Source organism: Bos indicus, chromosome 2, assembly GCF_029378745.1.
Source record: "Bos indicus isolate NIAB-ARS_2022 breed Sahiwal x Tharparkar chromosome 2, NIAB-ARS_B.indTharparkar_mat_pri_1.0, whole genome shotgun sequence".
Lineage (NCBI taxonomy): Eukaryota > Metazoa > Chordata > Mammalia > Artiodactyla > Bovidae > Bos > Bos indicus.
Window position 1 is genome coordinate 56,353,738 of NC_091761.1, and position 26,002 is coordinate 56,379,739.

General features: G+C 38.5%; 1 protein-coding gene across 1 annotated transcript in view; it reads left to right on the forward strand.

Annotated features, from left to right (window-relative positions):
* The window catches only part of LRP1B (LDL receptor related protein 1B), a 2,167,013-nt gene that overhangs the window by 1,777,454 nt on the left and 363,557 nt on the right, over positions 1-26,002 (forward strand). Inside the window, exon 43 of the mRNA XM_070768349.1 lies at positions 1,300-1,504. Coding sequence (XP_070624450.1) covers positions 1,300-1,504 — 205 coding nt within the window. The remainder of the gene's footprint in view (positions 1-1,299; positions 1,505-26,002) is intronic.

Here is a 26,002-nt window from a genome sequence, read left to right on the forward strand (position 1 = left end):
TCCTCCTTTTCTTCCTGGCTTCTCCCCCACCCTCCCTTCCTTCCTTCCTCCCTTCCTTCCTTCTTTCCTCTCTCTTTCCTTCTCTTCCTGATGCCTTCCATTCTTGCCTGCCTTCCTTCAGTTCAAAAACTGATCTTCAAATAAACTCTTAGGTATAGTCTTAAAGGGAGAGAAAGAAGAGCTGATGAAATAAAATAGGCCTTGGAGACTAGCACCCTACAGCCTCTCTGCTCTTCCGGTAACCTTTAAGTGCCAACAGAATCCTTGGCCTTCCTCAGAGAATAGTTTGACAAATACTGATTTAAAATATTCTGTTAAGACTGTAAGTAACAAATCTTACCTTTAAGGATTGAGAGTAACCCCTGTAATTCTAGTAACAGCATTATAATATACAGAAAAATCACCCTGACAGAGGAGGGAGAAAAAAGCCATTAAAGAAATACAGGAGTTTACTAATTGTGTCTTTCTAAAACATATACAGAGAGGAATCCAGAATTAAAAAAAAAAAAACCTAGGACTACCCTGGTGGCTCAGTGGTAAAGAATCTACCTGCCAGTGCAGGAGACACAGGTTCAATCCCTGGTCTTGGATTTCTATAAAGCAACCAAGCCTGTGTGCCACAACTACTGAGCCAGTGTTTCAGAGCCTGAGCCACAACTATTGAGCCCATGTGCTGAACCCCGGAAGCCCAGGTTCTCTAAAGCCAGTGTCCATGACCAGACAAGCCACCAAAGTAAGAAGCCCATGCAATACAACTAGAGAGTAGCCCCTACTCACCACAACTAGAGAAAAAGGCTGTGCAGCAACGAAGACCCAGCCCAGCCAGTATACAAATATTAAAAAAAGAAAATCCAGAAAGAGAAAGCGATTTTTACTTTTACCAACTGAAGAAGAGAAATATTGCTGGGTTAAGAATGATATTCAAAATTATAACACAGGATTTCCTGAAACATGATAATAATAAATCAGAGTATATTTGCAGTTCATAGGAAATTTAAGATAACTATTTTTCTTTGATTCAAATAAATCTTTACTGTGTATCAAACTGATTCAATTGAATTAAATTGCTATTTGAGAGATAATTATTTTTCAAAAATAGTTTCCAGGTCATTTAAGAAACTGGAAAAATATGCAAATATAATATACATATCTCTCCTTATTATTAGACTTCCTCAAGGGTCAGAAACTATGAGACAATTTTGCTTTATTTTAAATAGTTTGACATTGCCATGTTTCTTCTAATATTGTTAACGACTGATAAAAAATTTAACCTATTATCACAATTTTCATTTTAATTAGTTTAATGTTTTGGACCAACTGGAATGAACAGCATCCAAGTATCATGAGATCAACTCTTACTGGGAAAAATGCTCAAGTGGTGGTCAGTACAGACATACTCACTCCAAATGGACTCACCATTGATCACCGTGCAGAGAAGCTGTATTTCTCAGACGGCAGCCTAGGAAAAATTGAAAGATGTGAATATGATGGATCCCAGAGACATGTAAGTAAACTTAGAATTTCCTGATTATAGATTTGAAAAATGATACATTTGAAATATATGTGCTTTATACTTGCTAAAGTATGCATGTTAAGAGGTTTTAAAATGGCTAATTATTTGAACCAACCAAATTGGATAATCTATTCAGTGAAAAGTGAAACTGCTCATAATATTTTGAAAATTTTAAGTGCATTCACTACCACAGAGACAGTCCAAATTGTAAAATTTCTTCTGGAGAAATAATAACTGATTTTCTTATAGTTATTAATTGAACTGGTATTGTTAGAGTGATTTGTATAAACTTCATTGTTATTTATAATTTTTTTAATTATGAAATGAAATTGATTAGTTGTCCTAGGATAAAAGAACATTGCAAAATAATGAAATTATCTTCTGTATTTGGGCCCTCAAACCAACCTCAGAAGCTTTGAAGAGAGAAGAATGGAATTCTCTTCATTGTCAGGCTCATTCTCAGTCACATTTTTCTGAAATCCAAGTAAATATTAATGGGAGAATCTTTATGCTGCCACTGGAGAACATTTACAGAAGATATTTAGAGCGTGTAGGATGGTGAAAGTTCAGCACCATTACCTTATGTTATGAAGACAGTAGCCCTTGGCAACTGAAAAAATGAGTTCAGAAGGGTAGATCTGGGTGTACCTGGAGGAATCTACCACAGCATCTCTGCACCATGCACCAGTGCATGCTTGAATGACAATGATCCTGAGGCTCTTTGCTTTTTCTTGAAGGGCCGGATAGTAAATATTTGGAGCTTCATGGACCATATTGTCTCTTATCACAACTACAGTGCCTTATAGTGAATATGTAATGAATAGCTGTGAGGAATTGATGCTTTTGAACTGTGGTGTTGGAGAAGACTCTTGAGAGTCCCTTGGACTGCAAGGAGATCCAACCAGTCATTCTGAAGGAGATCAGCCCTGGGATTTCTTTGGAAGAAATGATGCTAAAGCTGAAACTTCAGTACTTTGGCCACCTCACGTGAAGAGTTGACTCATTGGAAAAGACTCTGAGGCTGGGAGGGATTGGGGGCAGGAGGAGAAGGAGACAACAGAGGATGAGATGGCTGGATGGCATCACTGACTCAATGGACGTGAGTCTGAGTGAACTCTGGGAGTTGGTGATGGACAGGGAGGCCTGGCGTGCTGTGATTCATGGGGTCACGAAGAGTCGGACACGACTGAGTGACTGAACTGAACTGAACTGAGCTGGGACAGTATTTCAATAAAACTTTATTTATAAAAACAGGCAACCAAACAACAGGCCATATTTGCTAACACCTAATCTGTACCATTAAGTATGCTGTTTAATTCAATTGAAAATATATCTGTACATATATATCTATATATTCAGATCAGTCACTCAGTAATGTGTGACTTCTCCTCCTGCCCCCAATCCCTCCCAGCATCAGAGTCTTTTCCAGTGAGTCAACTCTTCGCATGAGGTGGCCAAAGTACTGGAGTTTCAGCTTTAGCATCATTCCTTCCAAAGAAATCCCAGGGCTGATCTCCTTCAGAATGGACTGGTTGGATCTCCTTGCAGTCCAAGGGACTCTCAAGAATCTTCTCCAACACCACAGTTCAAAAGCATCAATTCTTTGGTGCTCAGCCTTCTTCACAGTCCAACTCCCACATCCATACATGACCCCTGGAAAAACCATAGCCTTGACTAGACAAACCTTTGTTGGCAAAGTAATGTCTCTGCTTTTCAATATGCTATCTAGGTTGGTCATAACTTTCCTTCCAAGGAGTAAGCGTCTTTTAATTTCATGGCTGCAGTCACCATCTGCAGTGATTTTGGAGCCCAGAAAAATAAAGTCTGATACTGTTTCCCCATCTATTTCCCATGAAGTGATGGGACCAGATGCCATGATCTTCATTTTCTGAAGGTTGAGCTTTAAGCCAACTTTTTCACTCTCCACTTTCACTTTCATCAAGAGGCTTTTTAGTTCCTCTTCATTTTCTGCCGTAAGGGTGGTGTCATCTGCATACCTGAGGTTTTTGATATTTCTCCCAGCAATATTGATTCCAGCTTGTGTTTCTTCCAGTCCAGCATTTCTCATGATGTATTCTGCATATAAGTTAAATAAACAGGGTACAATATACAGCCTTGACGAACTCCTTTTCCTATTTGGAACCAGTCTGTTGTTCCATGTCCAGTTCTAATTGTTGCTTCCTGACCTGCATACAGATTTCTCAAGAGGCAGATCAGGTGGTCTGGTATTCCTATCTCCTTCAGAATTTTTCACAGTTTCTTGTGATCCACACAGTCAAAGGCTTTGGCATAGTCAATAAAGCAAAAATAGATGTTTTTCTGGAACTCTCTTGCTTTTTGTATGATCCAGCGGATGTTGGCAATTTGATCTCTGGCTCCTCTGCCTTTTCTAAAACCAGCTTGAACATCAGGAAGTTCACGGTTCACATATTGCTGAAGCCTGGCTTGGAGAATTTTGAACATTACTTTACTAGCATGTGAGATGAGTGCAATTGTGCAGTAGTTTGAGCATTCTTTGGCATTGCCATTCTTTGGGATTGGAATGAAAACTGACCTTTTCCAGTCCTGTGTCCACTGCTGAGTTTTCCAAATTTGCTGGCATATTGAGTGCAGTTCTTTCACAGCATCATCTTTCAGGATTTGGAATAGCTCAACTGGAATTCTATCACCTCCACTAGCTTTGTTCGTAGTGATGCTTTCTAAGGCCCACTTGACTTCACATTCCAGGATGTCTGGCTCTAGGTGAGTGATTACACCATTGTGATTATCTGGGTAGTGAAGCTCTTTTTTGTACAGTTCTTCTGTGTATTCTTGCCATCTCTTCTTAATATCTTCTTCTACTGTTAGGTCCATACCATTTCTGTCCTTTATATTATATAATACGTATAGATCTATATCATATACATATATATTAAATATATATGCATTATATTATATAGACAAATATAAATATTTGTCTGAGGACAACTAAATAAATTTATGTATATGTACATATAATAACTTCCCTGGTGGCCCAGACAGTAAAGTGTCTGCCTACAATGCAGAAGACCTGGGGTTTGATCCCTGGGTCGGGAAGATCCCCTGGAGAAGGAAATGGCAACCCACTCCAGTACTCTTGCCTGGAAAATCCCACGGACAGAGGATCCTGGTAGGCTACAGTTCATGGGGTTCAAAGAGTCAGACACGACTGACAGACTTCACTTTACTTCACTTCACATATAACATACATATATTGCCTATGAGTATACAAATAGATGTGTGTGTATGTGCATGTATAGGTGTGTAAGTCTCTTGAAGAAAGAAGTGCATTAAGTTCTAGTATAGGGACTTCGTTAGAGTAGCAGAGACATAGGAAAGTTGAATGCTTAAGGAACACTGAAATTATCAGCTAAAACCTGATGAGTTCAGTTTGTGCTAAAGGCCATCAGTTCAGTTCAGTCACTCTGTCATGTCCAACTTTTTGCAACCCCATGAACTGCAGCATGCCAGGCTTCCTTCACCAACTCCTGCAGTTTGCTCAAACTCATGTCCATAGTGTTGGTTGCCGGGCTCCAGCCCCGGCTGATCCAGGGTATTCGAAGGAGAGACGGCATAGGCGATCTATTTATCTAAATATTTATCAAAGATATAAAGAGTAATAGAATGAGGATAGCTCAGTGAGGAAATTCAGTGGAGAAAAGAGGCTGAGTAACTTGGTTTACGCGGGAGCCCAATAAAACTTCAAGACAAGAAGTTTGCACCACTTACGTAGGCCGCAGGCATCCTTGCGTTCTCCCGAAGGAGAAGAGACACTGAGGCCTCCCCGATCGGATCTTAGAAGCCCAGGCATAATTAGTAAGCATGGTGGGTTCCGCGCTCCAGATGGAGACTCAGCCAGAGTGAGAGAGAGAGCGACATGGGGAGACCAAGTTTCGGTGAACAAGGCCCGCACTTTATTTTCCAAAGTAGTTTTTATACCTTAAGTTATGCATAGAGGATAATGGGGGAAGGGGTAGAGTCATGCAGTAAGCCAGGCTTTCTTTCTGCAAACTTATCATATGCAAAAGTTTCGGTGATTTGCATCATCTTCTGGCCCAGAGGCCTGTTAACATTTTAAGAAACTTATTTTTCTCTAAAGGTGATTATTCTAAAGTCAGGCACCAGCCTCCAAAAAGCATTGGACAAAGCTGCATTCCTATAGGACAAAGGTGAGGTGGGCTCAATCAAGAAAAGAATTAACTCAAGGGTCCAAGGTTACAAACATTGAGGCTACTACTTACATTTCTATACACCCATTATATCAATCAATACACTGCCAAGGACACAGTAGGTAAGGAGTATGGAGACTTAGCAGCAAACGTTGGCCCAATAAGTGAAAAACTCTTCACCAATACAATTTCTAATCAATCTTTTAACTACTCAAAAGAATCTGTGTTTAGACAGTTTAGAACATCTCCTGCCTCTCACAGTTGGGAGGCTCTGAACAATCACATGTGGCCGGAAAAACCTATTCAGGCAGGCTAGAGGATTGCCAAAGGAGTTTGTAGGTTGAAACACTGTCACACCCAGGAATTATTAACTGGAGCTGTAAGCTAACTCTTTTTTCAGAGAGAGGTAGTGGGGGACAGCCCCCCGTAAAGTCAGAGGTGTAGGTGAAAGCACAAAGCAGAAAGTAGGCAGACTCTGGTTTTGGGGATAGATGCTCAAGAATTTCCAGGGGGACTCCTGAGGCTCGATCCCGCCTTTGCGTATGCCGAGCCTCCTTCCTCATGACCTTTGCCACGGACGGAGTGCCTCACGCTGGCTCCTGGCAGTGATAGAATTCTAGTTGAGCTATTCCAGATCCTGAAAGATGATGCTGTGGAAAGTGCTGCACTCAATATGCAATATGCCGGCTCCCGGCAGTTGGTGATGCCAGAAGGCAATAATTCTGAAAAAAAATTGAAGAATTCTATGCTTAAATCCTTGGTCTGACTTTTCCAACTAAAGGTTGTGTGCCTTTAGGCATATTACTTAGTCTTTATAAATTTTCTTTTTCTTTTTTTTTCTGATACATAAATTTTCTTCCTAATTCTCAGGGTTATTATGAGAATGTAATATAAAAGTTTGTCTCAGAATACATCAAAGAAATCCTAAATGAACTTAGTGGGTTAATGCTTTTGAAAAGATAGGTGAATTATTATCCTGAATATGGTATAATTTTCTATTATGGCCCAATACAGAAAATACTTCTATAACACCTCATCATAACTTTTAGTCTCCTTTCACTTATTTTTTATATACCTGGTTTTCTTTTCCCCTCCTCAGTCTCTTATTATGTGTGGCAATTATAGCTACACTAGGTGGTCCAGCAATCTAATAGTTCTAATCTAATTTAAAGAATTTTTTGGCCATTAAAAAATATGCATATGCATAGTTATGATTCCAACTTTCCATTTCTCATCTCTATCCAAACCAGAATAGTTTATGGCTGACTGTAGTAAAAAATAATGTACTGTATATTTATTTGTATTATATAAGTTGCTAAGAAAAGAAGAAAAAGAAAGTGAACTCGCTTAGTCATGTCTGACTCTTTGCAACAGCATGGATTGTAGCCCACCAGGCTCCTTCATCTAGTGGATTCTCAAGGCAAGAATACTGGAGTAGGTTGCCGTTGAAGTTGCTGAGAGTATATTTTAAAGCTTTTACCAACAACAACAACAAAAAAAATTTTTAACTATGTGAGGTGATAGATATATTAACTAACTTTATTATAGTTGGTTGGGCTTGAAAATTGGAGGAAAAAACTATTTCAAAGTTTATTACCTTCTTACATGCATCTCACTATTTTACTGGTTATCCAGATTCTATCACCAGTGTTCATCATGGTTACGTTGAATTTACCACTAATCCATCCTTGTGATATCCACTGTTTCTTATATTTAAATCATGATTTTACAACTAGAGTTTTGTTATTTGTTCCTGAATTTCATTTCTAAATTGACCTAAATCTCTGAATACTTACTACACTTTTGCCTATCTTTGTGACCACTCAGCTGTTTATGTAATTTATTACAAATATAACTATAGAATTTTGAGACTGAGAGTATAACTGAGGATCTGGGTCATCTCCTACTGTCTTTAGAAAAGTATAAATATGTAACTTGCCTTATGTTTCAAGATGTTAAAAAGGGATATTTCCTAAGGAAGAAAAAATTACAACTTATTCTGAAATAAAATTCTACAGATATGCTATAATGTTTTAGAAGTCCTGGAAGCTTTAAAAATTCTTCTTTCATCTGATAATTGTTGAACAAGTAGACCAGTTTGTCTAATACCTTATCCATTCACTTCTCAGTTTTATATTATTAATTGTATGTACAAAAGTGTGAACAATATCAATTATTAATTTGATTTGTACCTGTCCATTTTAGTTGAAGTCTTAGAAATCAAAGAGTATTTTTTGGTTGCAGATTTCTTTTTAAATCCTCACAGAAGCTAAGAGTTCCTTATTTGAAAAATGTACATGTGACTAGTTCACTCATTCTAATTTTCAGTTCAGTACATCTCTCTGTGCCAGGCACTTCTGTGCATGTTTGTGTGTTTTTCCTACTGTGTCTGTTCTTCGTTCCTATATCACTTCCCTCAGGCAACAATACTATTGTAATTGATTATATATATATATATATATATATCAATTCAATTGTGTGTGTGTGTGTGTGTGTGTATATATATATATATATATATATATATATATATATATATTCCCTGATGGGTCAGTGATAAAGAATCTGCCAGGAGACCTGGGTTCAATCCCTGCCAGGAGACCTGGGTTCAATCCCTGAGTCAGGAGGATCCCCTGGAGAAGGAAATGGAAACCCACTCCAGTATTCTTGCCTGGAAAATCCCATGGACAGAGGAGCTTGGTGGCCTACAGTCCATGGCATTGCAGAAGCAGTCAGACATGAGTTAGTAATTCAACAATAACAATATACACACACTATATATATTTTAAATGGATCAGATAACTAGCATAATGGGGCTTCCCAGGTGGCGCTGGTGGTAAAGGACCCACCTACCAAAAGAAGGCATAAGAGACTTGGCTTCCATCGATCCCTGTGTCAGGAAGATCCCCTGGAGGAGGACATGACACTCACTCCAGTATTCTTGCCTTGGAAATCCATGGGCAGAGGAGCCTGGTAGGCTACAGTCCATCAGGTTGCACAGAGTTGGATACAACTGAAGCATCTTAGCATGCATGCATGCAACCAACATAACGGATTTCGTTTTTACATATTAGAATGCATTATAGAAGGCATTGCAAAAATGTGTGATAATGTAAAATCATAGAGTCAAAAGTGTGATGTTTAGGAAGTAGAAAATATAGGAGGTTAAAATAGCCTATGAAAGACTATGCCAAGAAATGTAAGAGATATAAAACATTGTTCAATTTATGAAGTCAAATTGTGCTGAGACAATGTAATATAAAGAAGTAACCAGAGAAACAATCATTTCAGAAAGAAACATTTCCTCCCATAGTTGTGTATTTCCTAGCTCTGAATAACACAAAAGTGAGTGGAGAGCAGTTACTGAAACAGAGATCAAATATCCCCAGGGGAGTTGACAGAGCGGAATAAACCTGCACATTACAACCTGAAATATTTGAGAGTACATCTTTTTTAATGAAAAGGAAGCAAGCAATCTATTAAGTTAATTGATAAAGTTTGGAAAGATGACTGTATATCTGGGCATTTTGAGTCTACAAACTCAGTACAGTGCCATTGCTGTCCCACAATATATTTAAAGAGCCTGTCTTCTCTTGAATCAACTGTGAGTGAGTGAAGCCACTCAGTCGTGTCCAACTCTTTGCGACCCCATGGATTGTAGCCCATCAGGCTCCTCCATCCATGGGAATCTCCAGGCAAGAATACTGGAGTGGGTTGCCATTTCCTTCTCCAAAAGCTATGGTTTAAACATAGTCTGATAGGCTTAATTCCTACATTACAACTTAAAACCTTTAAATGCTCTTCTACATTCTTTAGAACGGAACACTCTGTGTAGCTTTACTCTTATCCAGGATTTTTTTTTTTTTTTTAACATGGTGTGCCATGGGCTTAAGTGTTTGTAGTAAAGTCGCTCAGTCCTCTCTGACTCTTTGCGACCCCCTGGATTGTGTAGCCTACCAGGCTCCTCCATTCATGAGATTTTCCAGCCAAGAATACTGGAGTGGGTTGCCATTTCCTTCTCCAGGGCATCTTTCCAACCCAGGGATCGAACCCAGGTCTCCCCTGTTGCAGGAAGATTCCTTACCTTCTGAGCCACCAGAGAATCCAATCCAAGAGTTTGTAGGTATTCGAAAAAATACTGATAAGCTATTTACAGTCACTTAATTTATTATGAACAGTATGAAAAGACAAAATGATAGGATACTGAAAGGGGAATTACCCAGGTCAGTAGGTGCCCAATATGCTACTGGAGATCAGTGGAGAAATAACTCCAGAAAGAATGAAGGGATGGAGCCAAAGCAAAAACAATACCCAGTTGTGGATGTGACTGGTGATAGAAGCAAGGTCCAATGCTGTAAAGAGCAATATTGCATAGGAACCTGGAATGTCAGGTCCATGAATCAAGGCAAATTGAAAGTGGTCAAACAGGAGATGGCAAGAGTGAACGTCGACATTCTAGGAATCAGTGAACTAAAATGAACTGATATGGGTAAATTTAACTCAGATGACCATTATATCTACCACTCTGGGCAGGAATCCCTTAGAAGAAATGGAGTAGCCACAATGGTCAACAAAAGAGTCCAAAATGCAGTGCTTGGATGCAATCTCAAAAATGACAGAATGATCTCTGTTCGTTTCCAAAGCAAACCATTCAATATCATGGTAATACAAGCCTATGCCACAACCAGTAACACTGAAGAAGCTGAAGTTGAATGGTTCTATGAAGACCTACAAGACCTTTTAGAACTAACACCCAAAAAAGATGTCCTTTTCATTATAGGGGACTGGAATGCAAAAGTAGGAAGTCAAGAAACACCTGGAGTAACAGGCAAATTTAGCCTTGGAGTACGGAATGAAGCATGGCAGAGGCTAATAGATTTTTGCCAAAAGAACGCACTGGTTATGGCAAACACCCTTTTCCAACAACACAAGAGAAGACTCTACACATGGACATCACCAGATGGTCAACACTGAAATCAGATTGATTATATTCTTTGCAGCCAAAGATGGAGAAGCTATATACAGGCAGCAAAAACAAGACCAGGAGCTGACTGTGGCTCAGATCATGAACTCCTTATTGCCAAATTCAGACTTAAATTGAAGAAAGTGGGGAAAACCATTAGACCATTCAGGTATGACCTAAATCAAATCCCTTAAGATTATACAGTGGAAGTGAGAAAAAGATTTAAGGAACTAGATCTGATAGATAGACTGCCTGATGAACTATGGACAGAGGTTGGTGACATTGTACAGGAGACAGGGATCAAGACCATCCTCAAGAAAAAGAAATGCAGAAAAGCAAATGGCTGTCTGAGGAGGCCTTAAAAATAGCTGTGAAAAGAAGAGAAGTGAAAAGCAAAGGAGAAAAGGAAAGATATAAGCATCTGAATGCAGAGTTCCAAAGAATACCAAGGAGAGATAAGAAAGCCTTCCTCAGCGATTAATGCAAAGAAATAGAGAAAAAAAAAAAAAAACAGAATGGGAAAGACTAGAGATCTCTTCAAGAAAATTAGAGAACCAAGGGAACATTTCATGCAAAGATTGGCTCGATAAAGGACAGAAATGGTATGGACCTCACCAAAGCAGAAGATATTAAGAAGAGGTGGCAAGAATACACAGAAGAACTGTACAAAAAAGAGCTTCGTGACCCAGATAATCATGATGGTGTGATCACTCACCTAGAGCCAGACATCCTGGAATGTGAAATCAAGCAGGCCTTAATAAGCATCACTAGGAACAAAGCTAGTGGAGGTGATGGAACAGTTGAGCTATTTCAAATCCTGAAAGATGTTGCTGTGAAAGTGCTGCACTCAATATGCCAGCAAATTTGGAAAACTCAGCAGTGGCCACAGGACTGGAAAAGGTCAGTTTTCATTCCAATAACAAAGACAGGCAATGCCAAAGAATACTCAAACTACCGCACAATTGCACTCATCTCACAAGCTAGTGAAGTAATGCTCAAAATTCTCCAAGCAAGTTTTCAGCATTACGTGAACCGTGAACTTCTAGATGTTCAAGCTGGTTTTAGAAAAGGCAGGTTCAGGAGGGTTCAGGATGGGGAACACATGTATACCTGTGGCGGATTCATTTTGATATTTGGCAAAACTAATACAATTATGTAAAGTTTAAAAATAAAGTAAAATTTAAAAAAAATAGAAAAGGCAGAGGAAGCATAGATCTAATTGCCAACATCAGTTGGATCATCAAAAAAGCAAGAGATTTCCAGAAAAACATCTATTTCTGCTTTATTGACTGTGCCAAAGCCTTTGACTGTGTGGATCACAGTAAACTGTGGAAAATTCTTCGAAAGATGGGAATACCAGATCACCAGACCTGCCTCTTGAGAAACCTATATGCATGTCAGGAAGCAACAGTTAGAACTGGACATGGAACAACAGACTGGTTCCAAATAGGAAAAGGAGTACATCAAGGCTGTATGTTGTCACCCTGCTTATTTAACTTACATAAAGAATACATCATGAGAAACGCTGGACTGGAGGAAACACAAGCTGGAAGCAAGATTTCCGCAAGAAATATCAATAATCTCAGATATGCAGATGACACTACCTTTATGGCAGAAAGTGAAGAGGAACTAAAAAGCCTCTTGATGAAAGTGAAAGAGGAGAGTGAAAAAGTTGGCTTAAAGCTCAGCATTCAGAAAACTAAGATCATGGCATCTGGTCTCATCACTTCATGGCAAATAGATGGGGAAACAGTGCAAACAATGTCAGACTTTATTTTTCTGTGCTCCAAAATCACTGCAGATGGTGATTGCAGCCATAAAATTAAAAGATGCTTACTCCTTGGAAGGAAAGTTATGACTAACCTAGATAGCATATTCAAAAGCAGAGACATTACTTTGCCAACAAAGGTCTGTCTAGTCAAGGCTATGGTTTTTCCAGTGGTCATGTGAGGATGTGAGAGTTGGACTGTGAAGAAAGCTGAGTGCCGAAGAATTGATGCTTTTGAAATGTGATGTTGGAGAAGACTCTTGAGAGTCCCTTGGACTGCAAGGAGCTCCAACCAGTCTGTCCTAAAGGAGATCAGTCCTGGGTGTTCATGGAAGGAGTGATGCTAAAGCTGAAACTCCAGTACTTTGGCCACCTCATGCGAAGAGTTGACTGATTGGAAAAGACTCTGATGTTCGGAGGGATTGGGGACTGGAGGAGAAGGGGACAACAGAGAATGAGATGGCTGGATGGCATCACCGACTTGATGGACATGAGTTTGAGTGAACTCCGGGAGTTGGTGATGAACGGGAGGCCTGGCGTGCTGTTATTTATGGGGTCGCAAAGAGTCGGACATGACTGAGTTACTGAACTGAACTGAACTGAACTGAATTTATTATAGGAATATATAGATCTCATTACTAATCAGTAGATTAAGGAGAGAGATCCTCAAACATCAAAAGAAAAATTGGAAAAACTGTGTTTTTAAAAGTACTTTTTACTTTTTTGTTTTATTTATGTGATAATATTTAGCTAAACAAATTCATTTAGCTATACAAATTCAAAATAGAGTTAGATTTTAATTTCCTGTTTTATTTTGGAGTGAGGTCATAAGAAAATACAAGTACACACAGTTTAAATGTGACCTATATTGATAAAAATATAATGATTGGCTATTTTCTTTGAATTTTAAAAGCATGTTAACATGTATGGTGGTCCTACCTGCAAATTTTGTTGAGGGGAGCATTCTCTATTTAGCAATACACAATTGAATGCTGCTGTTATTAGGGGGAAAACATATCATAATTTCATTCTATTTCACTTTTATTTCTATTCTATATCTGCTGCTCCAGTAGATAAAACAATAACTAATGTTGACAGGGGCTAAGACAGCTTGATTATAACCTTTCTCCCTGGTGTTACCCTGTAAGTGTTAATCATTTCTTGGAAGGCAGCTGTACCTGAGTGACACAAACCCTTCCAGAATAGATGTTGTTTATGTTCCTAGAAATTGCAATTGCTGATGTTTCTTACTTTTGACATTCTTTTAGAAAGTTTGTCCAGAGTTTTTGTTTGTTTGTTTGTTTAGAGTATATTCCCAGGCAGAAATACTAAGTCTTAAGACCTATCCTTAGAATGAAAAGAATGCAGGATAAACACACTTTGAAAATAAACTTTTTTGACTGGAAAGGAAAAGAAGTTTTTCCTTCTGACACAGGGAATGCAGGTTTTTGTTTATTTGTTTGTTTGTTTTTAATTAGTCAATTCAAAGTAAGATCAAGCACAAGAATATTTGATGTCCTATTTTTATGGCACCAAATTCTTTATTTCTCCTTATAGAATCAGTTATTTCATACCATAAATGAATCAAGAAATAAATATGTCTACCTATTATCTATCTAATGAATCTATTATCTATCTATATCTTCTACCCAGTCTATAAATGCCTATCCTATCCACTTGTTTTGATAATATAGTTTTATGCTGAACTGTGAAACTTAGGCAGTAGGTTTTGATGCCCAGAAAAGTGAGTTTTCTGACAACATGCTAAGTTTAAATTATTTAGCTAAGTCAAAGCCATACTATCACCAAAGAAAAGGCATTGCAATTTCAATATTTTTAAATGTAAAACATTTTAATTTAACAATTTGAATGTTTGACTATACCTGTGGCAGATTCATTTTGATATTTGGCAAAACTAATACAATTATGTAAAGTTTAAAAATAAAATAAAACTTAAAAAAATCAATGTTAGGATAAACAGTTACTAAAAATTTCAGTAAACTGGAAATTTTTCCACCATTAGCTGGAATAATCCAGTATTATTCCACAGATTAGGAAACTGATGCCCCAAAAGGCTACACTGGTGTTTAACATTCTTCTGTCCAATACTGAATGCCAGTCATAGTTCCGAACTCTTTATTAGAATCAATGTCCTTTAATTTTATTTTTTTTCATTTTTTAAATTTTTTGGCTGAGCTGTGTGTCATGAGATATCTTAGTTCCCTGACCAGGGGGCCAGGAATGGTACTGCAGTGGAAGTTCAGAGTCTTAACCACAGGACAGCCAGGGAAGTCCCCCAATGTGGTGCTTACCCCTGCGCTGCCTTTTTTTTTTTTCCCGTTAAAAACAAATGTTCTATAGCATTCCCATTCCTATCTATTATGAAGTGAAATTTTGTAATATATATAGGTAGATCACTTTTTAAAAGCCAAATTAAGATCCATGCTGTGCTTAGTCACTCAATTGTGTCTGACGCTTTGCAGCCCCGTGGACTATAGCCAGCCAGACTCCTCTGTCCACTGGTTTCTCCAGGCAAGAATACTGGAGTGGGTTGCCATGCCCTCCTCCAGAGGATCTTCCTAACCCAGGGATCGAACCCAGGTCTCCCACATTGCAGGCGGATTTTTACAGTCTGAGCCACCAGAGAAACCCAAGAGTACTGGAATGGGTAGTCTATTCCTTCTCCAGCGGATCTTCTAGACCCAGGAATCAAACTGTGGTTTCCTGCATTGCAGGTGGATTCTTTACTAGCTGAGCTACCAGAGAAGCCCAAATTAATATCTAAGTATAAGTAACTATAAATAAATCTAAAGTAATTCATAATAAAAATAGGACATATTTCAATATTTAAATTTGCAAAAGTCAGAGAAAAAATGAGGAAATGATCAAGATCTTTTCACTAGTGAAGAACCACCATGAATGTGACAGCTGTGAAGGCAGACTCATATTAGGGGTGTTGTATTGGATACTCAAACACTTAGGAGCTGCATTGCCTTCGGGGGTATGATTTTCAAAACTGGTAATGCATTTGAAGCCATCCCTCAATTTACATGGATTGTGACTGCCCCCATCCTGCACCACTAAGATGGCAAATTGTTTTAAATGAGACATGAAGAGAAATCTCCTGACAGCAAGCGACCTTTCAACTCTAATGTCTCAAACACATGGGGTGCTGGGCCTATCAACAGCTAAATGAGCCATAGTCAAGAAGGAGAGTGTATGTTTATTAGTGAAAGCATTCTGTGGAGTTGAATTCTAACAGATGAGCCAATGGAATATAAGGAAATGACTATATCTGTCATCTGCTATTAGTATATAATAAGCATGCAATCAAGTATATTACAAACGAGTCCACTGACTATTGAATCCTGTAGGGATTCTAAAAACTCAGATGTTTATTGCCTGATGTGTCTTTGAATTCAAGAGACACCTTTCAATATGCAGGTTATTACATCCAGTACTATCTTTAATATGTTTCAAGTGTCTCTAAATATTAATAGTTACTCAAATTACAATCTCAACAACTTTTTAATATTTAAATAAGATTACTTTATAATGTTTAAGAATGGTAAGTGGTTAAATAGAAATACAAAAATAAAAAATAACATAATAGAATTGTATACATCTACTAAAAATGATGACATAAAATATAGCTATTTCATGGGAGAGTATTATGAAGTGAAAAACAGGCTTTTACAAGTTCACACTAGATGTTTTAATATTTTCCTGATTTGTGCTTTGATGAGTGACTTTTCCATTGAACCTGGAATTTTTATTGTTTTATTGTGTGAAATTCGGCATCTTATTTAAAACTTTTGCCTTAACTGGCTTTCTCTGATGTCATTCTGGTAGAGGAAAGTAAGGGCTCTTGCTCTGTGGAAGTCAAAGGCTAAGTTCCTCATGTAGCCTTTGTAGACACTTGGCAGGATGGGCATATGAGCTCCTGCTCCCCATCAGGTCTCCACTGTCACTGCTGTGGAGGTGGCCTCATTACCGCTGGATTACTTGAAAATCCTGATTCTCCACTGTGCTTCCTTTGACATCACTACGGAGGGGAGGGAGAGGGGACACCATTACTATGGGTGGGAGTCCAGACTTCCCACTAGGCCTTTGCTGCTGTGGGTAGGATGGGTCACAGTCTGCTTAACTGTTTGTTTCTATGTGGCATTTGCCTAGAGTAGAGCAATTACTGTCTAAAAGTTTTCTGCCTTATGAGTTAAAATCTTTTCCTGGTCTTTTGGCTTTAAAAATCTTTCCAGGTTTTTGTTTTTCCTTTTTGTTCATTTTGGCATTCTTGGGTTGCCATTTATTCAGTTCCAAGTCTGAGGTATATGAAACAAAAATAAGAGCCAGGGAACTCACCGCCATGTTGGCCTTTGGTCCCAAGATCAATAGCTGAGTTACCTTCTCTAATTTCAGTCTTCTTACGTTTGTTTTATATATGCTTTCCAGCTTTTTAGTTGTATTTAGTGAGAGTAATCAAGAAAACGTCTCCTTCATCTTGCCAGAAGCAGAAATCAGTATGCTTATAGATTTTTGGAAATTCAGAATAGAAAAAAGGATATGCTTTATATATATTGTTTTATAAAATATTTTAAAGTATATTAATATAAGCTATGCTTTACAAATCTCAAAAACAGCAAAATGTTTATCTGTGTATTGACAGTGGCTTTAAATGTGGTAAGATTTATTTTAGCACACATGGTGTGACATGATTTACTAGAACCCAAAGACACTGAAGGGCTTCACAGGTGGTAAAGGATTCACTTGCCAATTCAGGAGACTCAAGAGACACAGGTTCAATCTCTGTGTCAGGAGTATCCCCTGGAGTAGGAAATGGCAACCCACTCCAGTATTCTTACCTGGAGAATTCCATGGACAGAGGAGACTTGCAGACTATTATCCATGGGGTCACAAAGAGTCAGACATGACTGAGTGACTGAACACACAAAGACATCGAAACCCTGCCCTCCACGTGAGAAACACAAAGTTTGTGAAAATAAAAATGATGGATTGTGTTGTCTAAATTTTATCATCTCTAACTGTACAATGCGTACACATTACCACTGAGTGAATACAATAAAGTGCATGTGATGATATGACATTGCCAAATACAGTTGGCCAAGTGAGAATAAGAAGGGAGCGAAAAAAAAAAATCTGAAATTGATGTTAAATTGTTTCTGATTCCTGACTCTGGTTATAAAGAGTTGTGTGATCTCCAGCAACTGAGTGTGTCTTTTTCAATCTCAGCTCATTATGTAAATGAGCTAGGTTCAAAATTTTCTTCCAACTTTAACATTTTACGACCCTACCATTGGGTATGTTTAATAAACTTAGGGCATCTTCTTGTTCTTTTTGTGCCTGAGTTTTTTCTGTAAAATAAGACTAATAGTTTATGCCTCATAGGATATATTTTTGAAGGGCTACTTTTTATTGTATGCAACCTAGAGAAGGAAATGGCAACCCACTCCAGTATTCTTGCTAGCAGAATTCCATGGACAGAGGAGCCTAACAGGCTACAGTTTTTGGGATTGCAAGAGTCGGACACGACTTAGAGATATTTTTCTTTCTTTTTATTTTTCTTTCTTATTACCTGACGATAGTCAACAAATATTAAATCTTATAAAATTCCCCTTGAATAATAAAAATTTAAAAATAAACAAAATCAATAATTGTGTAATGATTGTCACTACACACATATGCATTTATATGAGCATTAATTACAGAAATTGCAATAAATCATAACTGCCTCATTGCCTCTTTTATAGGATTACTAGCATCTGAAGACTAGAATTTGTTTGGAGATCTTTGTATCTCCAAAAGTAAGTAGCCTGAAGTCTGGTACATTGCTGTATTCAGCAAATATTTCCTGATCCATTGAGGAAATGGATAAATAAACTGAAAGAAAAATTATAAAAATGTTTCTCTGAATTAAATGAAAAACAACTTTAAAAAATAGATGAAAATCAAAACTTATCAATTTTGAAAGGCTCAACCATCCAGAGTAATTTTCTGGAATCTGTACAACTGATATGCCTGTTTGGTAAGGTAAGAATGTTATTGCAGTAAGGTTAATGGTGTTCATTTTTTAATATACTCCCTTTGATTTAAATCCACATACATTTCAGTGATGGTTCAGCTTGGTTAATCGTGTAAATGAATGTATTACTGAAGCTGGACTCTCTAAGAAGAGAGGAGAATAATGGTCAGAATCCAGGGCAACTAGTGTATTCACCCAGAAAATAACTGGTGTCCCTTCAGCATGTGATACTGATAATGATGGATTGATTGAGTATTTCTTGGAAGCTTTCAATTTGTTAGGCATTAGAAAGAATTTTGGAAAGCAGCCACCTCTCCTACCTTCCTCATTGTAAAAATTTAAATACAGAGATGAAAAGAACAGATAGCTAAGGAAAGCCACCCTGCATACACACATATGAGTGTGTTTATCTATCCATATCTCTATTTTACATATCTATGTGTGTGTGTGCCAGGTGCTGAGTATTGTCCAGCTTTTTATGATCCCATGGACTGTATCCCGCCAGACTGCTCTGTCCATGGAATTTTCCTGGCAAAGGAAAAAAAAATTTCCTGGAATGAGTTGCCATTTCCTGTGACTCATGTGTCTCCAGCATCTTAGGATTCTTCACCTGCTAAAGCCATCGGGGAAGCAATCTATACATATAAATGAGCAAAATTCTTCCATATTATCCTTGTTAACTGAACAGAGGGACAAGCATATAAGAAAGTTCCAAACATATTTTATTTGGTGAAATAAATAAGTAGATATGAGAAAAAGTAAGAGATTTAAAACGTTATATTTAAGTTCAGGAAATTCTGAAATAACTTACATATATTTTACTCTTTTCTGAATTCCTGATTAAATTTTTCAGAACTCTCTCAGTTCAGTCAGTTCAGTCGGTCAGTTGTGTCCGACTCTTTGCAACTACAGCACACCAGGCCTCCCTGTCCAACACCAACTCCAGGAGTTTACTCAAACTCATGTCCACTGAGTCAGTGATGCCACCCAACCGTCTCATCCTATGTCGTACCCTTCTACTCAGGCCCTCAATCTTTCCCAGCATCAGGGTTTTTCCAAACGAGTCAGTTCTTCACATCAGGTGGCCAGCTTCAGCATCAGTCCTTCCAATGAATATTCAGGAGTGATTTCCTTTAGGATGGACGGATTAGATCTCCTTGAGTCTAGGGACTCTCAAGAGTCTTTGCCCATACCACAGTTCAAGAGCATCGATTCTTTGGAGGGCAGCATTTTTATAGTCCAACTCACACACCCATACATGGCTACTGGAAAAACCATAGCTTTGACTAGATGGAATTTTGTTAATAAACTAAGGTCTCTGCTTTTTAATATAATGTCTCAGTTCAGTTCAGTCGCTCAGTAGTGTCTGACTCTTTGCGACCCCATGAAGCGCAGCACACCAGGCCTCCCTGTCCATCACCAACTCCCGGAGTTCACTCAAACTCATGTCCATTGAGTCGGTAATGCTATCCAGCCATTCCATCCTCTGTTGTCCCCTTCTCCTCCTGCCCCTAATCCCTCTGAACATCAGAGTCTTTTCTAATCAGTCAACTCTTGGCATGAGATGGCCAAAGTATTGAAGTTTCAGCTTCAGCATCACTCCTTCAAATGAACACCCAGGACTGATCTCCTTTAGGATGGACTGGTTGGATCTCCTTGCAGTCCAAGGGACTCTCAAGAGTCTTCTCCAACACCACAGTTCAAAAGCATCAATTCTTTGGTGCTCAGCTTTCTTCACAGTCCAACTCTCACACCCATACATGACCACTGGAAAAACCATAGCCTTGACTAGATGGACCTTTGTTGGCAAAGTAATATCTCTGCTTTTCAATATGCTATCTAGGATGGTCATAACTTTCTTTCCAAGGAGTGTCTTTTAATTTCATGGCTGCAGTCACCATCTGCAGTGATTTTGGAGCCCAGAAAAATAAAGTCTGACACTGTTTCTACTGTTTCCCCATCTATTTCCCATGAAGTGATGAGACCAGATGCCATGATCTTAAGTTTTCTGAATGTTGAGCTTTAAGCCAACTTTTTCACTCTCCTCTTTAACTTTCATCAAGAGGCTTTTTAGTTCCTCTTCACTTTCTGCCATAAAGGTAGTGTCATCTGCATATCTGAGGTTATTGATATTTCTCCTGGCAATCTTGCTTCCAGCTTGTGCTTCCTCCAGCCCAGCGTTGCTCATGATGTACTCTGAATAGAAGTTAAATAAGCAGGGAGACAACAGACAGCCCTGAGGTACTCCTTTTCCTATTTGGAACCAGTCTGTTGTTCCATGTCCAGTTCTAACTGTTGCTTCCTGACCTGCATATAGGTTTCTCAAAAGGCAGGTCAGGTGGTCTGGTATTCCCATCTCCTTCAGAATTTTCCACAGTTTACTGTGATCCACACAGTCAAAGGCTTTGGCATAGTCAATAAAGCAGGAATAGATGTTTTTTTATGTAACTCTCTTGCTTTTTTGATGATCCAGAAGATGTCGGCAATTTGATCTCTGGTTCCTCTGCCTTTTCTAAAACCAGCTTGAACATCTGGAAGTTCACAGTTCACGTACTGCTGAAGCCTGGCTTGGAGAATTTTGAGCATTACTTTACTAGTGTGTGAGATGAATGCAATTGTGCTGTAGTTTGACAATTTTTTGGCATTGCCTGTCTTTGTTATTGGAATGAAAACTGACCTTTTCCAGTCCTGTGGCCCCTGCTGAGTTTCCCAAATTTGGTAGCATGTTAAGTGCAGCACTTTCACAGCATCATCTTTCAGGATTTGAAATAGCTCAACTGGAATTCCATCACCTCCACTAGCTTTGTTCTTAGTGATGCTTCCTAAGGTCCACTTGACTTCGCATTCCAGGATTTCTGGCTCTAGGTGTGTGATCACAGTATCGTGATTATCTGGGTCGTGCATATCTTTTTTGTATGGTTCTGTGTTTTCTTGTCACCTTTCTGAATGTCTTCTGCTTCTGCTAGGTCCATACCATTTCTGACCTTTATGTGCTTAGTTTTGCATGAAAAGTTGCCTTGGTATCTCTACTTTTCTTGAAGAGGTCGCTAGTCTTTCCCATTCTATTGTTTTCCTCTATTTCTTTGCATTGATCACTAAGGAAGGCTTTCTTATCTCTCCTTGCTATTTTTTTGGAACTCTGTATTCAAATGGTATATCTTGCCGTTTTTCCTTTGCCTTTCACTTCTATTCTCAGCTATTTGTAAGGCCTCATCAGACAACCATTTTGCTTTTTTGCAATTCTTCTTGGGAATTGATCCTTGCCTCCTGTACAGTGTCAGTGACCTCCATCCATAGTTCTTCAGGCACTCTGTCTATCAGATCTAATCCCTTGAATCTATTTGTCACTTCCACTGTATAATCATTAGGGATTTGATTTAGGTCATACCTGAATTGTCTAGTGGTTTTCCCTCCGTTCTTCAGTTTAAGTCTGATTTTGGCAATAAGGAGTTCCTGATCTTAGCCACAGTCAGCTCCTGGTCTTGTTTTTGCTGACTATATAGAGCTTCTCCATCTTTGGCTGCAAAGAATATAATCAACCTGATTTCGGTATTTACCATCTGGTGATGTCCATATGTAGAATCTTCTCTTGTGTTGTTGGAAGAAGGTGTTGGAAGAGTTGTTCTCTAGCTGATTTTAATGTGTTTCTTATTAAAGTTTCACATGCACAAATACCAACATGAATTTATCTAAGCTTGAGACAATATCTTGAATTTTCTTTCCATGTTTGGCTCTTGAATGCATTTAGAATGCTAACATACTAGTTGAAACTATTTAACTATTTAAAAAATGATTTAAACTAGTTTATAATAAAAGCTCATGTATCAAACTGTAAATAAACAGCAAAAACATAAATTTATTCCTGAGCTTCCCAGCAGCCAAAATATTAAGGGCAACCTATTAAGTTATGCAGTACTTTGATTTAGTAGAAGGAAACAAAATTGTTTAGCAAAGAAAATAGATGTTTCCCTGTGGCCCTAAGTTTTAAATGGTTATTGTAATGAAATCTTTCATTTATATGAGGAGCTTTGAAAATATATACAAGCTAATGAAAATTAAAATGCTAAGTAATTTCTACTGGCATATATGAAAAATCATCAAAATAAATATGGTTGGCCATCAACATATAAAATGCATTTAATAATCTTCAATTAGGTTGTTCAGTTACAAAAAGGGCAAGCTAATATTTAAAACTAAGTGAAGTTAGTAAGATGAATGAGCTGAGTTATTGTGTAATTATTAAAGATCAAGAAATAATAAAGAAAAATAGAGGGGATATGTAAACAATGTTGACTAAAGGTATATCTTGCTGCTGCTGCTGCTAAGTTGCTTCATTCGTGTCCGACTCTGTGCCACCCCAGAGACGGCAGCCCACCAGGCTTCCCCGTCCTTGGGATTCTCCAGGCAAGAACACTGGAGTGGGTTGCCATTTCCTTCTCCAATGCATGAAAGTGAAAAGTGAAAGTGAAGTCGTTCAGTCGTGTCCAACCCTTAGCGACCCCATGGACTGCAGCCTACCAGGCTCCTCCGTCCATGGGATTTTCCAGGCAAAAGTACTGGAGTGGGGTGCCATTGCCTTCTCCAAAAGGTATATCTTAGAGAGAAGTAAAACTAAACAGTTATTCATATGAAAGGAAGAACTGTTAAAAACAAGCAGAACTGTAGATTCTTAGGCTTGTTTTTCCACCAGGTTTCAAAACAGAATGCTATAGCCACTGATGTAGCTGCTACAAATGTGTATAGTCAATAGTTTATCCTGCCAAACTAATAATTTCTAGACAATTAGGGGAAAAGTGTCCAAGTATTTTTCTCCAGACTCAGGCACTGGAGCTGAGCGCAGTGAGGAAAGACGAGTAGATCACTTCATGTGGCTCTGACTACCTTGAAAAGCTGAGCATATTCAGCTGACCTGAACTACAACTTCTGGGGCTGCTGAATGAAAGGAACATTAAAGGGCTTATTAGCTGAATAAAAAATAAACACCCCAGAGTAGCATGACCTGGGGTGAAAGAAAAGAGCATACAAACCTTAATTTGTCAGGGGTGTTCAAAGAAGCAAAACAATTTCTTAATGGGAAAATATATAGCAGAATCTCCTGGGGAGCTTTTGTGTAATACAATACATGAGCTCTGCCCTCCACTCCAGTACAATTAAATTAGAATTCCTAGAAGAGGCATGGATCTTAATGTTAGTTTCCAGTTGATTTTTATGCATAGTCAAAATTGAGACTTATCATAATCAGTCAGCTCAGTTGCTCAGTTATGTCCAACTCTTTGCAACCACATGGACTGCAGCAATCCAGGCTTCCCTGTCCATCACCAACTCCAGGAGCTTACTCAAACTCATTTCCACTGAGTTGGTGATACTATCCAACCATCTCACTCTCTGTTGTCCCCTTTTCCTCTTGCCTTCAATCTTTCCCAGCATCAGGGTCTTTTCAAATGGGTCAGTTCTTCACATCAGGTGGCCAAAGTATTGGAACTTCAGCATCAGTCCTTCCAATAAATATTCAGGACTGATTTCCTTTAGGATTGAGTGGTTTGATCTCCTTGGAGTCCAAGGGACTCTCAAGAGTCTTCTCTGACACCACAGTTCAAAAGCATCAATTCTTCCATGCTCAACTTTCTTTATGGACTTTTAGAAATATAAAGGAGAGTTTATTCAAGGTGTAATTGAATATATACTAAATGAGAACATCTATATATCCATATTTATATCTATATATTTTAAATCCTAGTTTGGGTCTCCTCTCCTGATTCTGAATTTCTGGAAGAGTTACCATAGGAATTATCCCAATTTTTGTCTTGATAGTACCTAGCATATGCATGCGTGCTAAGTCACTTCAGTCATGTCTGACTCTTTGTGACCCTATGGACTGTAGCCCTGGAGAAGGAAATGGCTACCCACTCCAGTGTTCTTGCCTGGAGAATCCCATGGATGGAGAAGCCTGGTAGGCTGCAGTCCATGGGGTCGCACAGAGTCGGACATGACTGAAGCAACTGTAGCCCAACAGGCTCCTCTCTCTGTGGGATTCTCTAAGAAAGAACACTGGAGTGGGTTGTCATGCCCTACTCCAGGGGATATTCCTGACTCAGGGATCAAACACAAATATCTTACGTCTCCTGCATTGGTAGGTGGGTGCTTTACCACTGGCACCACCTAGGAAGCTCAGTGCCTAGTACATTTTCCTCTAAATACTGGACTCTTATCATTGTTATCAAGTGGTACACAGAAAAAGCATTGATTTAATGACAGAGTGTGAAAAACCATTCCTTTATTAATGTTTTTTTTCAATCCTCTAACTTTGGAAGAAAGATTAAGCGTATTGTTATACATATTTAATGTCCCTATGATACTGTTACTGAGGAAGATGGAGAGAGAGACAGAAACCGAGAGAAAGGGAAGAGAACACAAACTAAAATTTGATGGATAATAGTATTTATTTGTGATTTGATAGCATTATTTCTTTGTAAATACTTTTAGATTTGCAGTCTATTATTTCTAACTCATATTTTATTTCCCTTTATGCTGATGAGTCAATTTAGAGAAAAATTCAAAATAAATGATAGTAGAAGTTGTATTCAGGAAAGGAAAAAAAAATGTGAAAATATTTTCCTCAGTTCAGATTTGTTAAAAAACAGACCTTGAGGCAAGAGTTTATGTTCTGATTCCTTATTAGATATGCAATCCCAATTGCGTAGGAGGAGTAATGAGGCAAGAGGAGAATTGACTAATAAGAAGAGAGAATATGTATGAAGAGATGTGCAACAAAAGTTATGACCAACCTTGATAGCATATTAAAAAGCAGAGACATTACTTTGCCAACAAAGGTCCATCTAGTCAAGGCTATGGTTTTTCCAGTGGTCATGTATGGGTGTGAGAGTTGGACTGTGAAGAAAGCTGAGCACCAAAGAATTGATGCTTTTGAACTGTGGTGTTGGAGAAGACTCTTGAGAGTCCTTTGGACTGCAAGGAGATCCAACCAGTCCATTCTGAAGGAGATCAGCCCTGGGATTTCTTTGGAGGGAATGATGCTAAAGCTGAAACTCCAGTACTTTGGCCACCTCTTGCGAAGAGTTGACTCATTGGAAAAGACTCTGATGCTAGGAGGGATTGAGGGCAAGAGGAGAAGGGGATGACAGAGGATGAGATGGCTGGATGGCATCACCGACTTGATGCAAATGAGTTTGGGTAAACTCTGGGAGTTGGTGATGGACAGGGATGCCTGGTGTGCTGAGCTTCATGGGATCGCAAAGAGTCAGACACAACTGAGCAACTGAACTGAACTGAACTGTGCAACAACACTGACTGCTTCTTAGTGTCAGTTACAATGGATTTCTTCTTCTCCTGAGACCGTCTTCAGAGAGATCACATAGTCTATTGCAATTTAAGATAGACCATTGGCAAGTAGTGTCAAAGAAACAAGAAAATACATCTTCTGACCCTTTTTTCTTGGTCAAAGATTTGCCCCATGGGTCATTAATTTCCCAGTATATCATAATGTACTCTGCATAGAAGTTAAATAAGCAGGGTG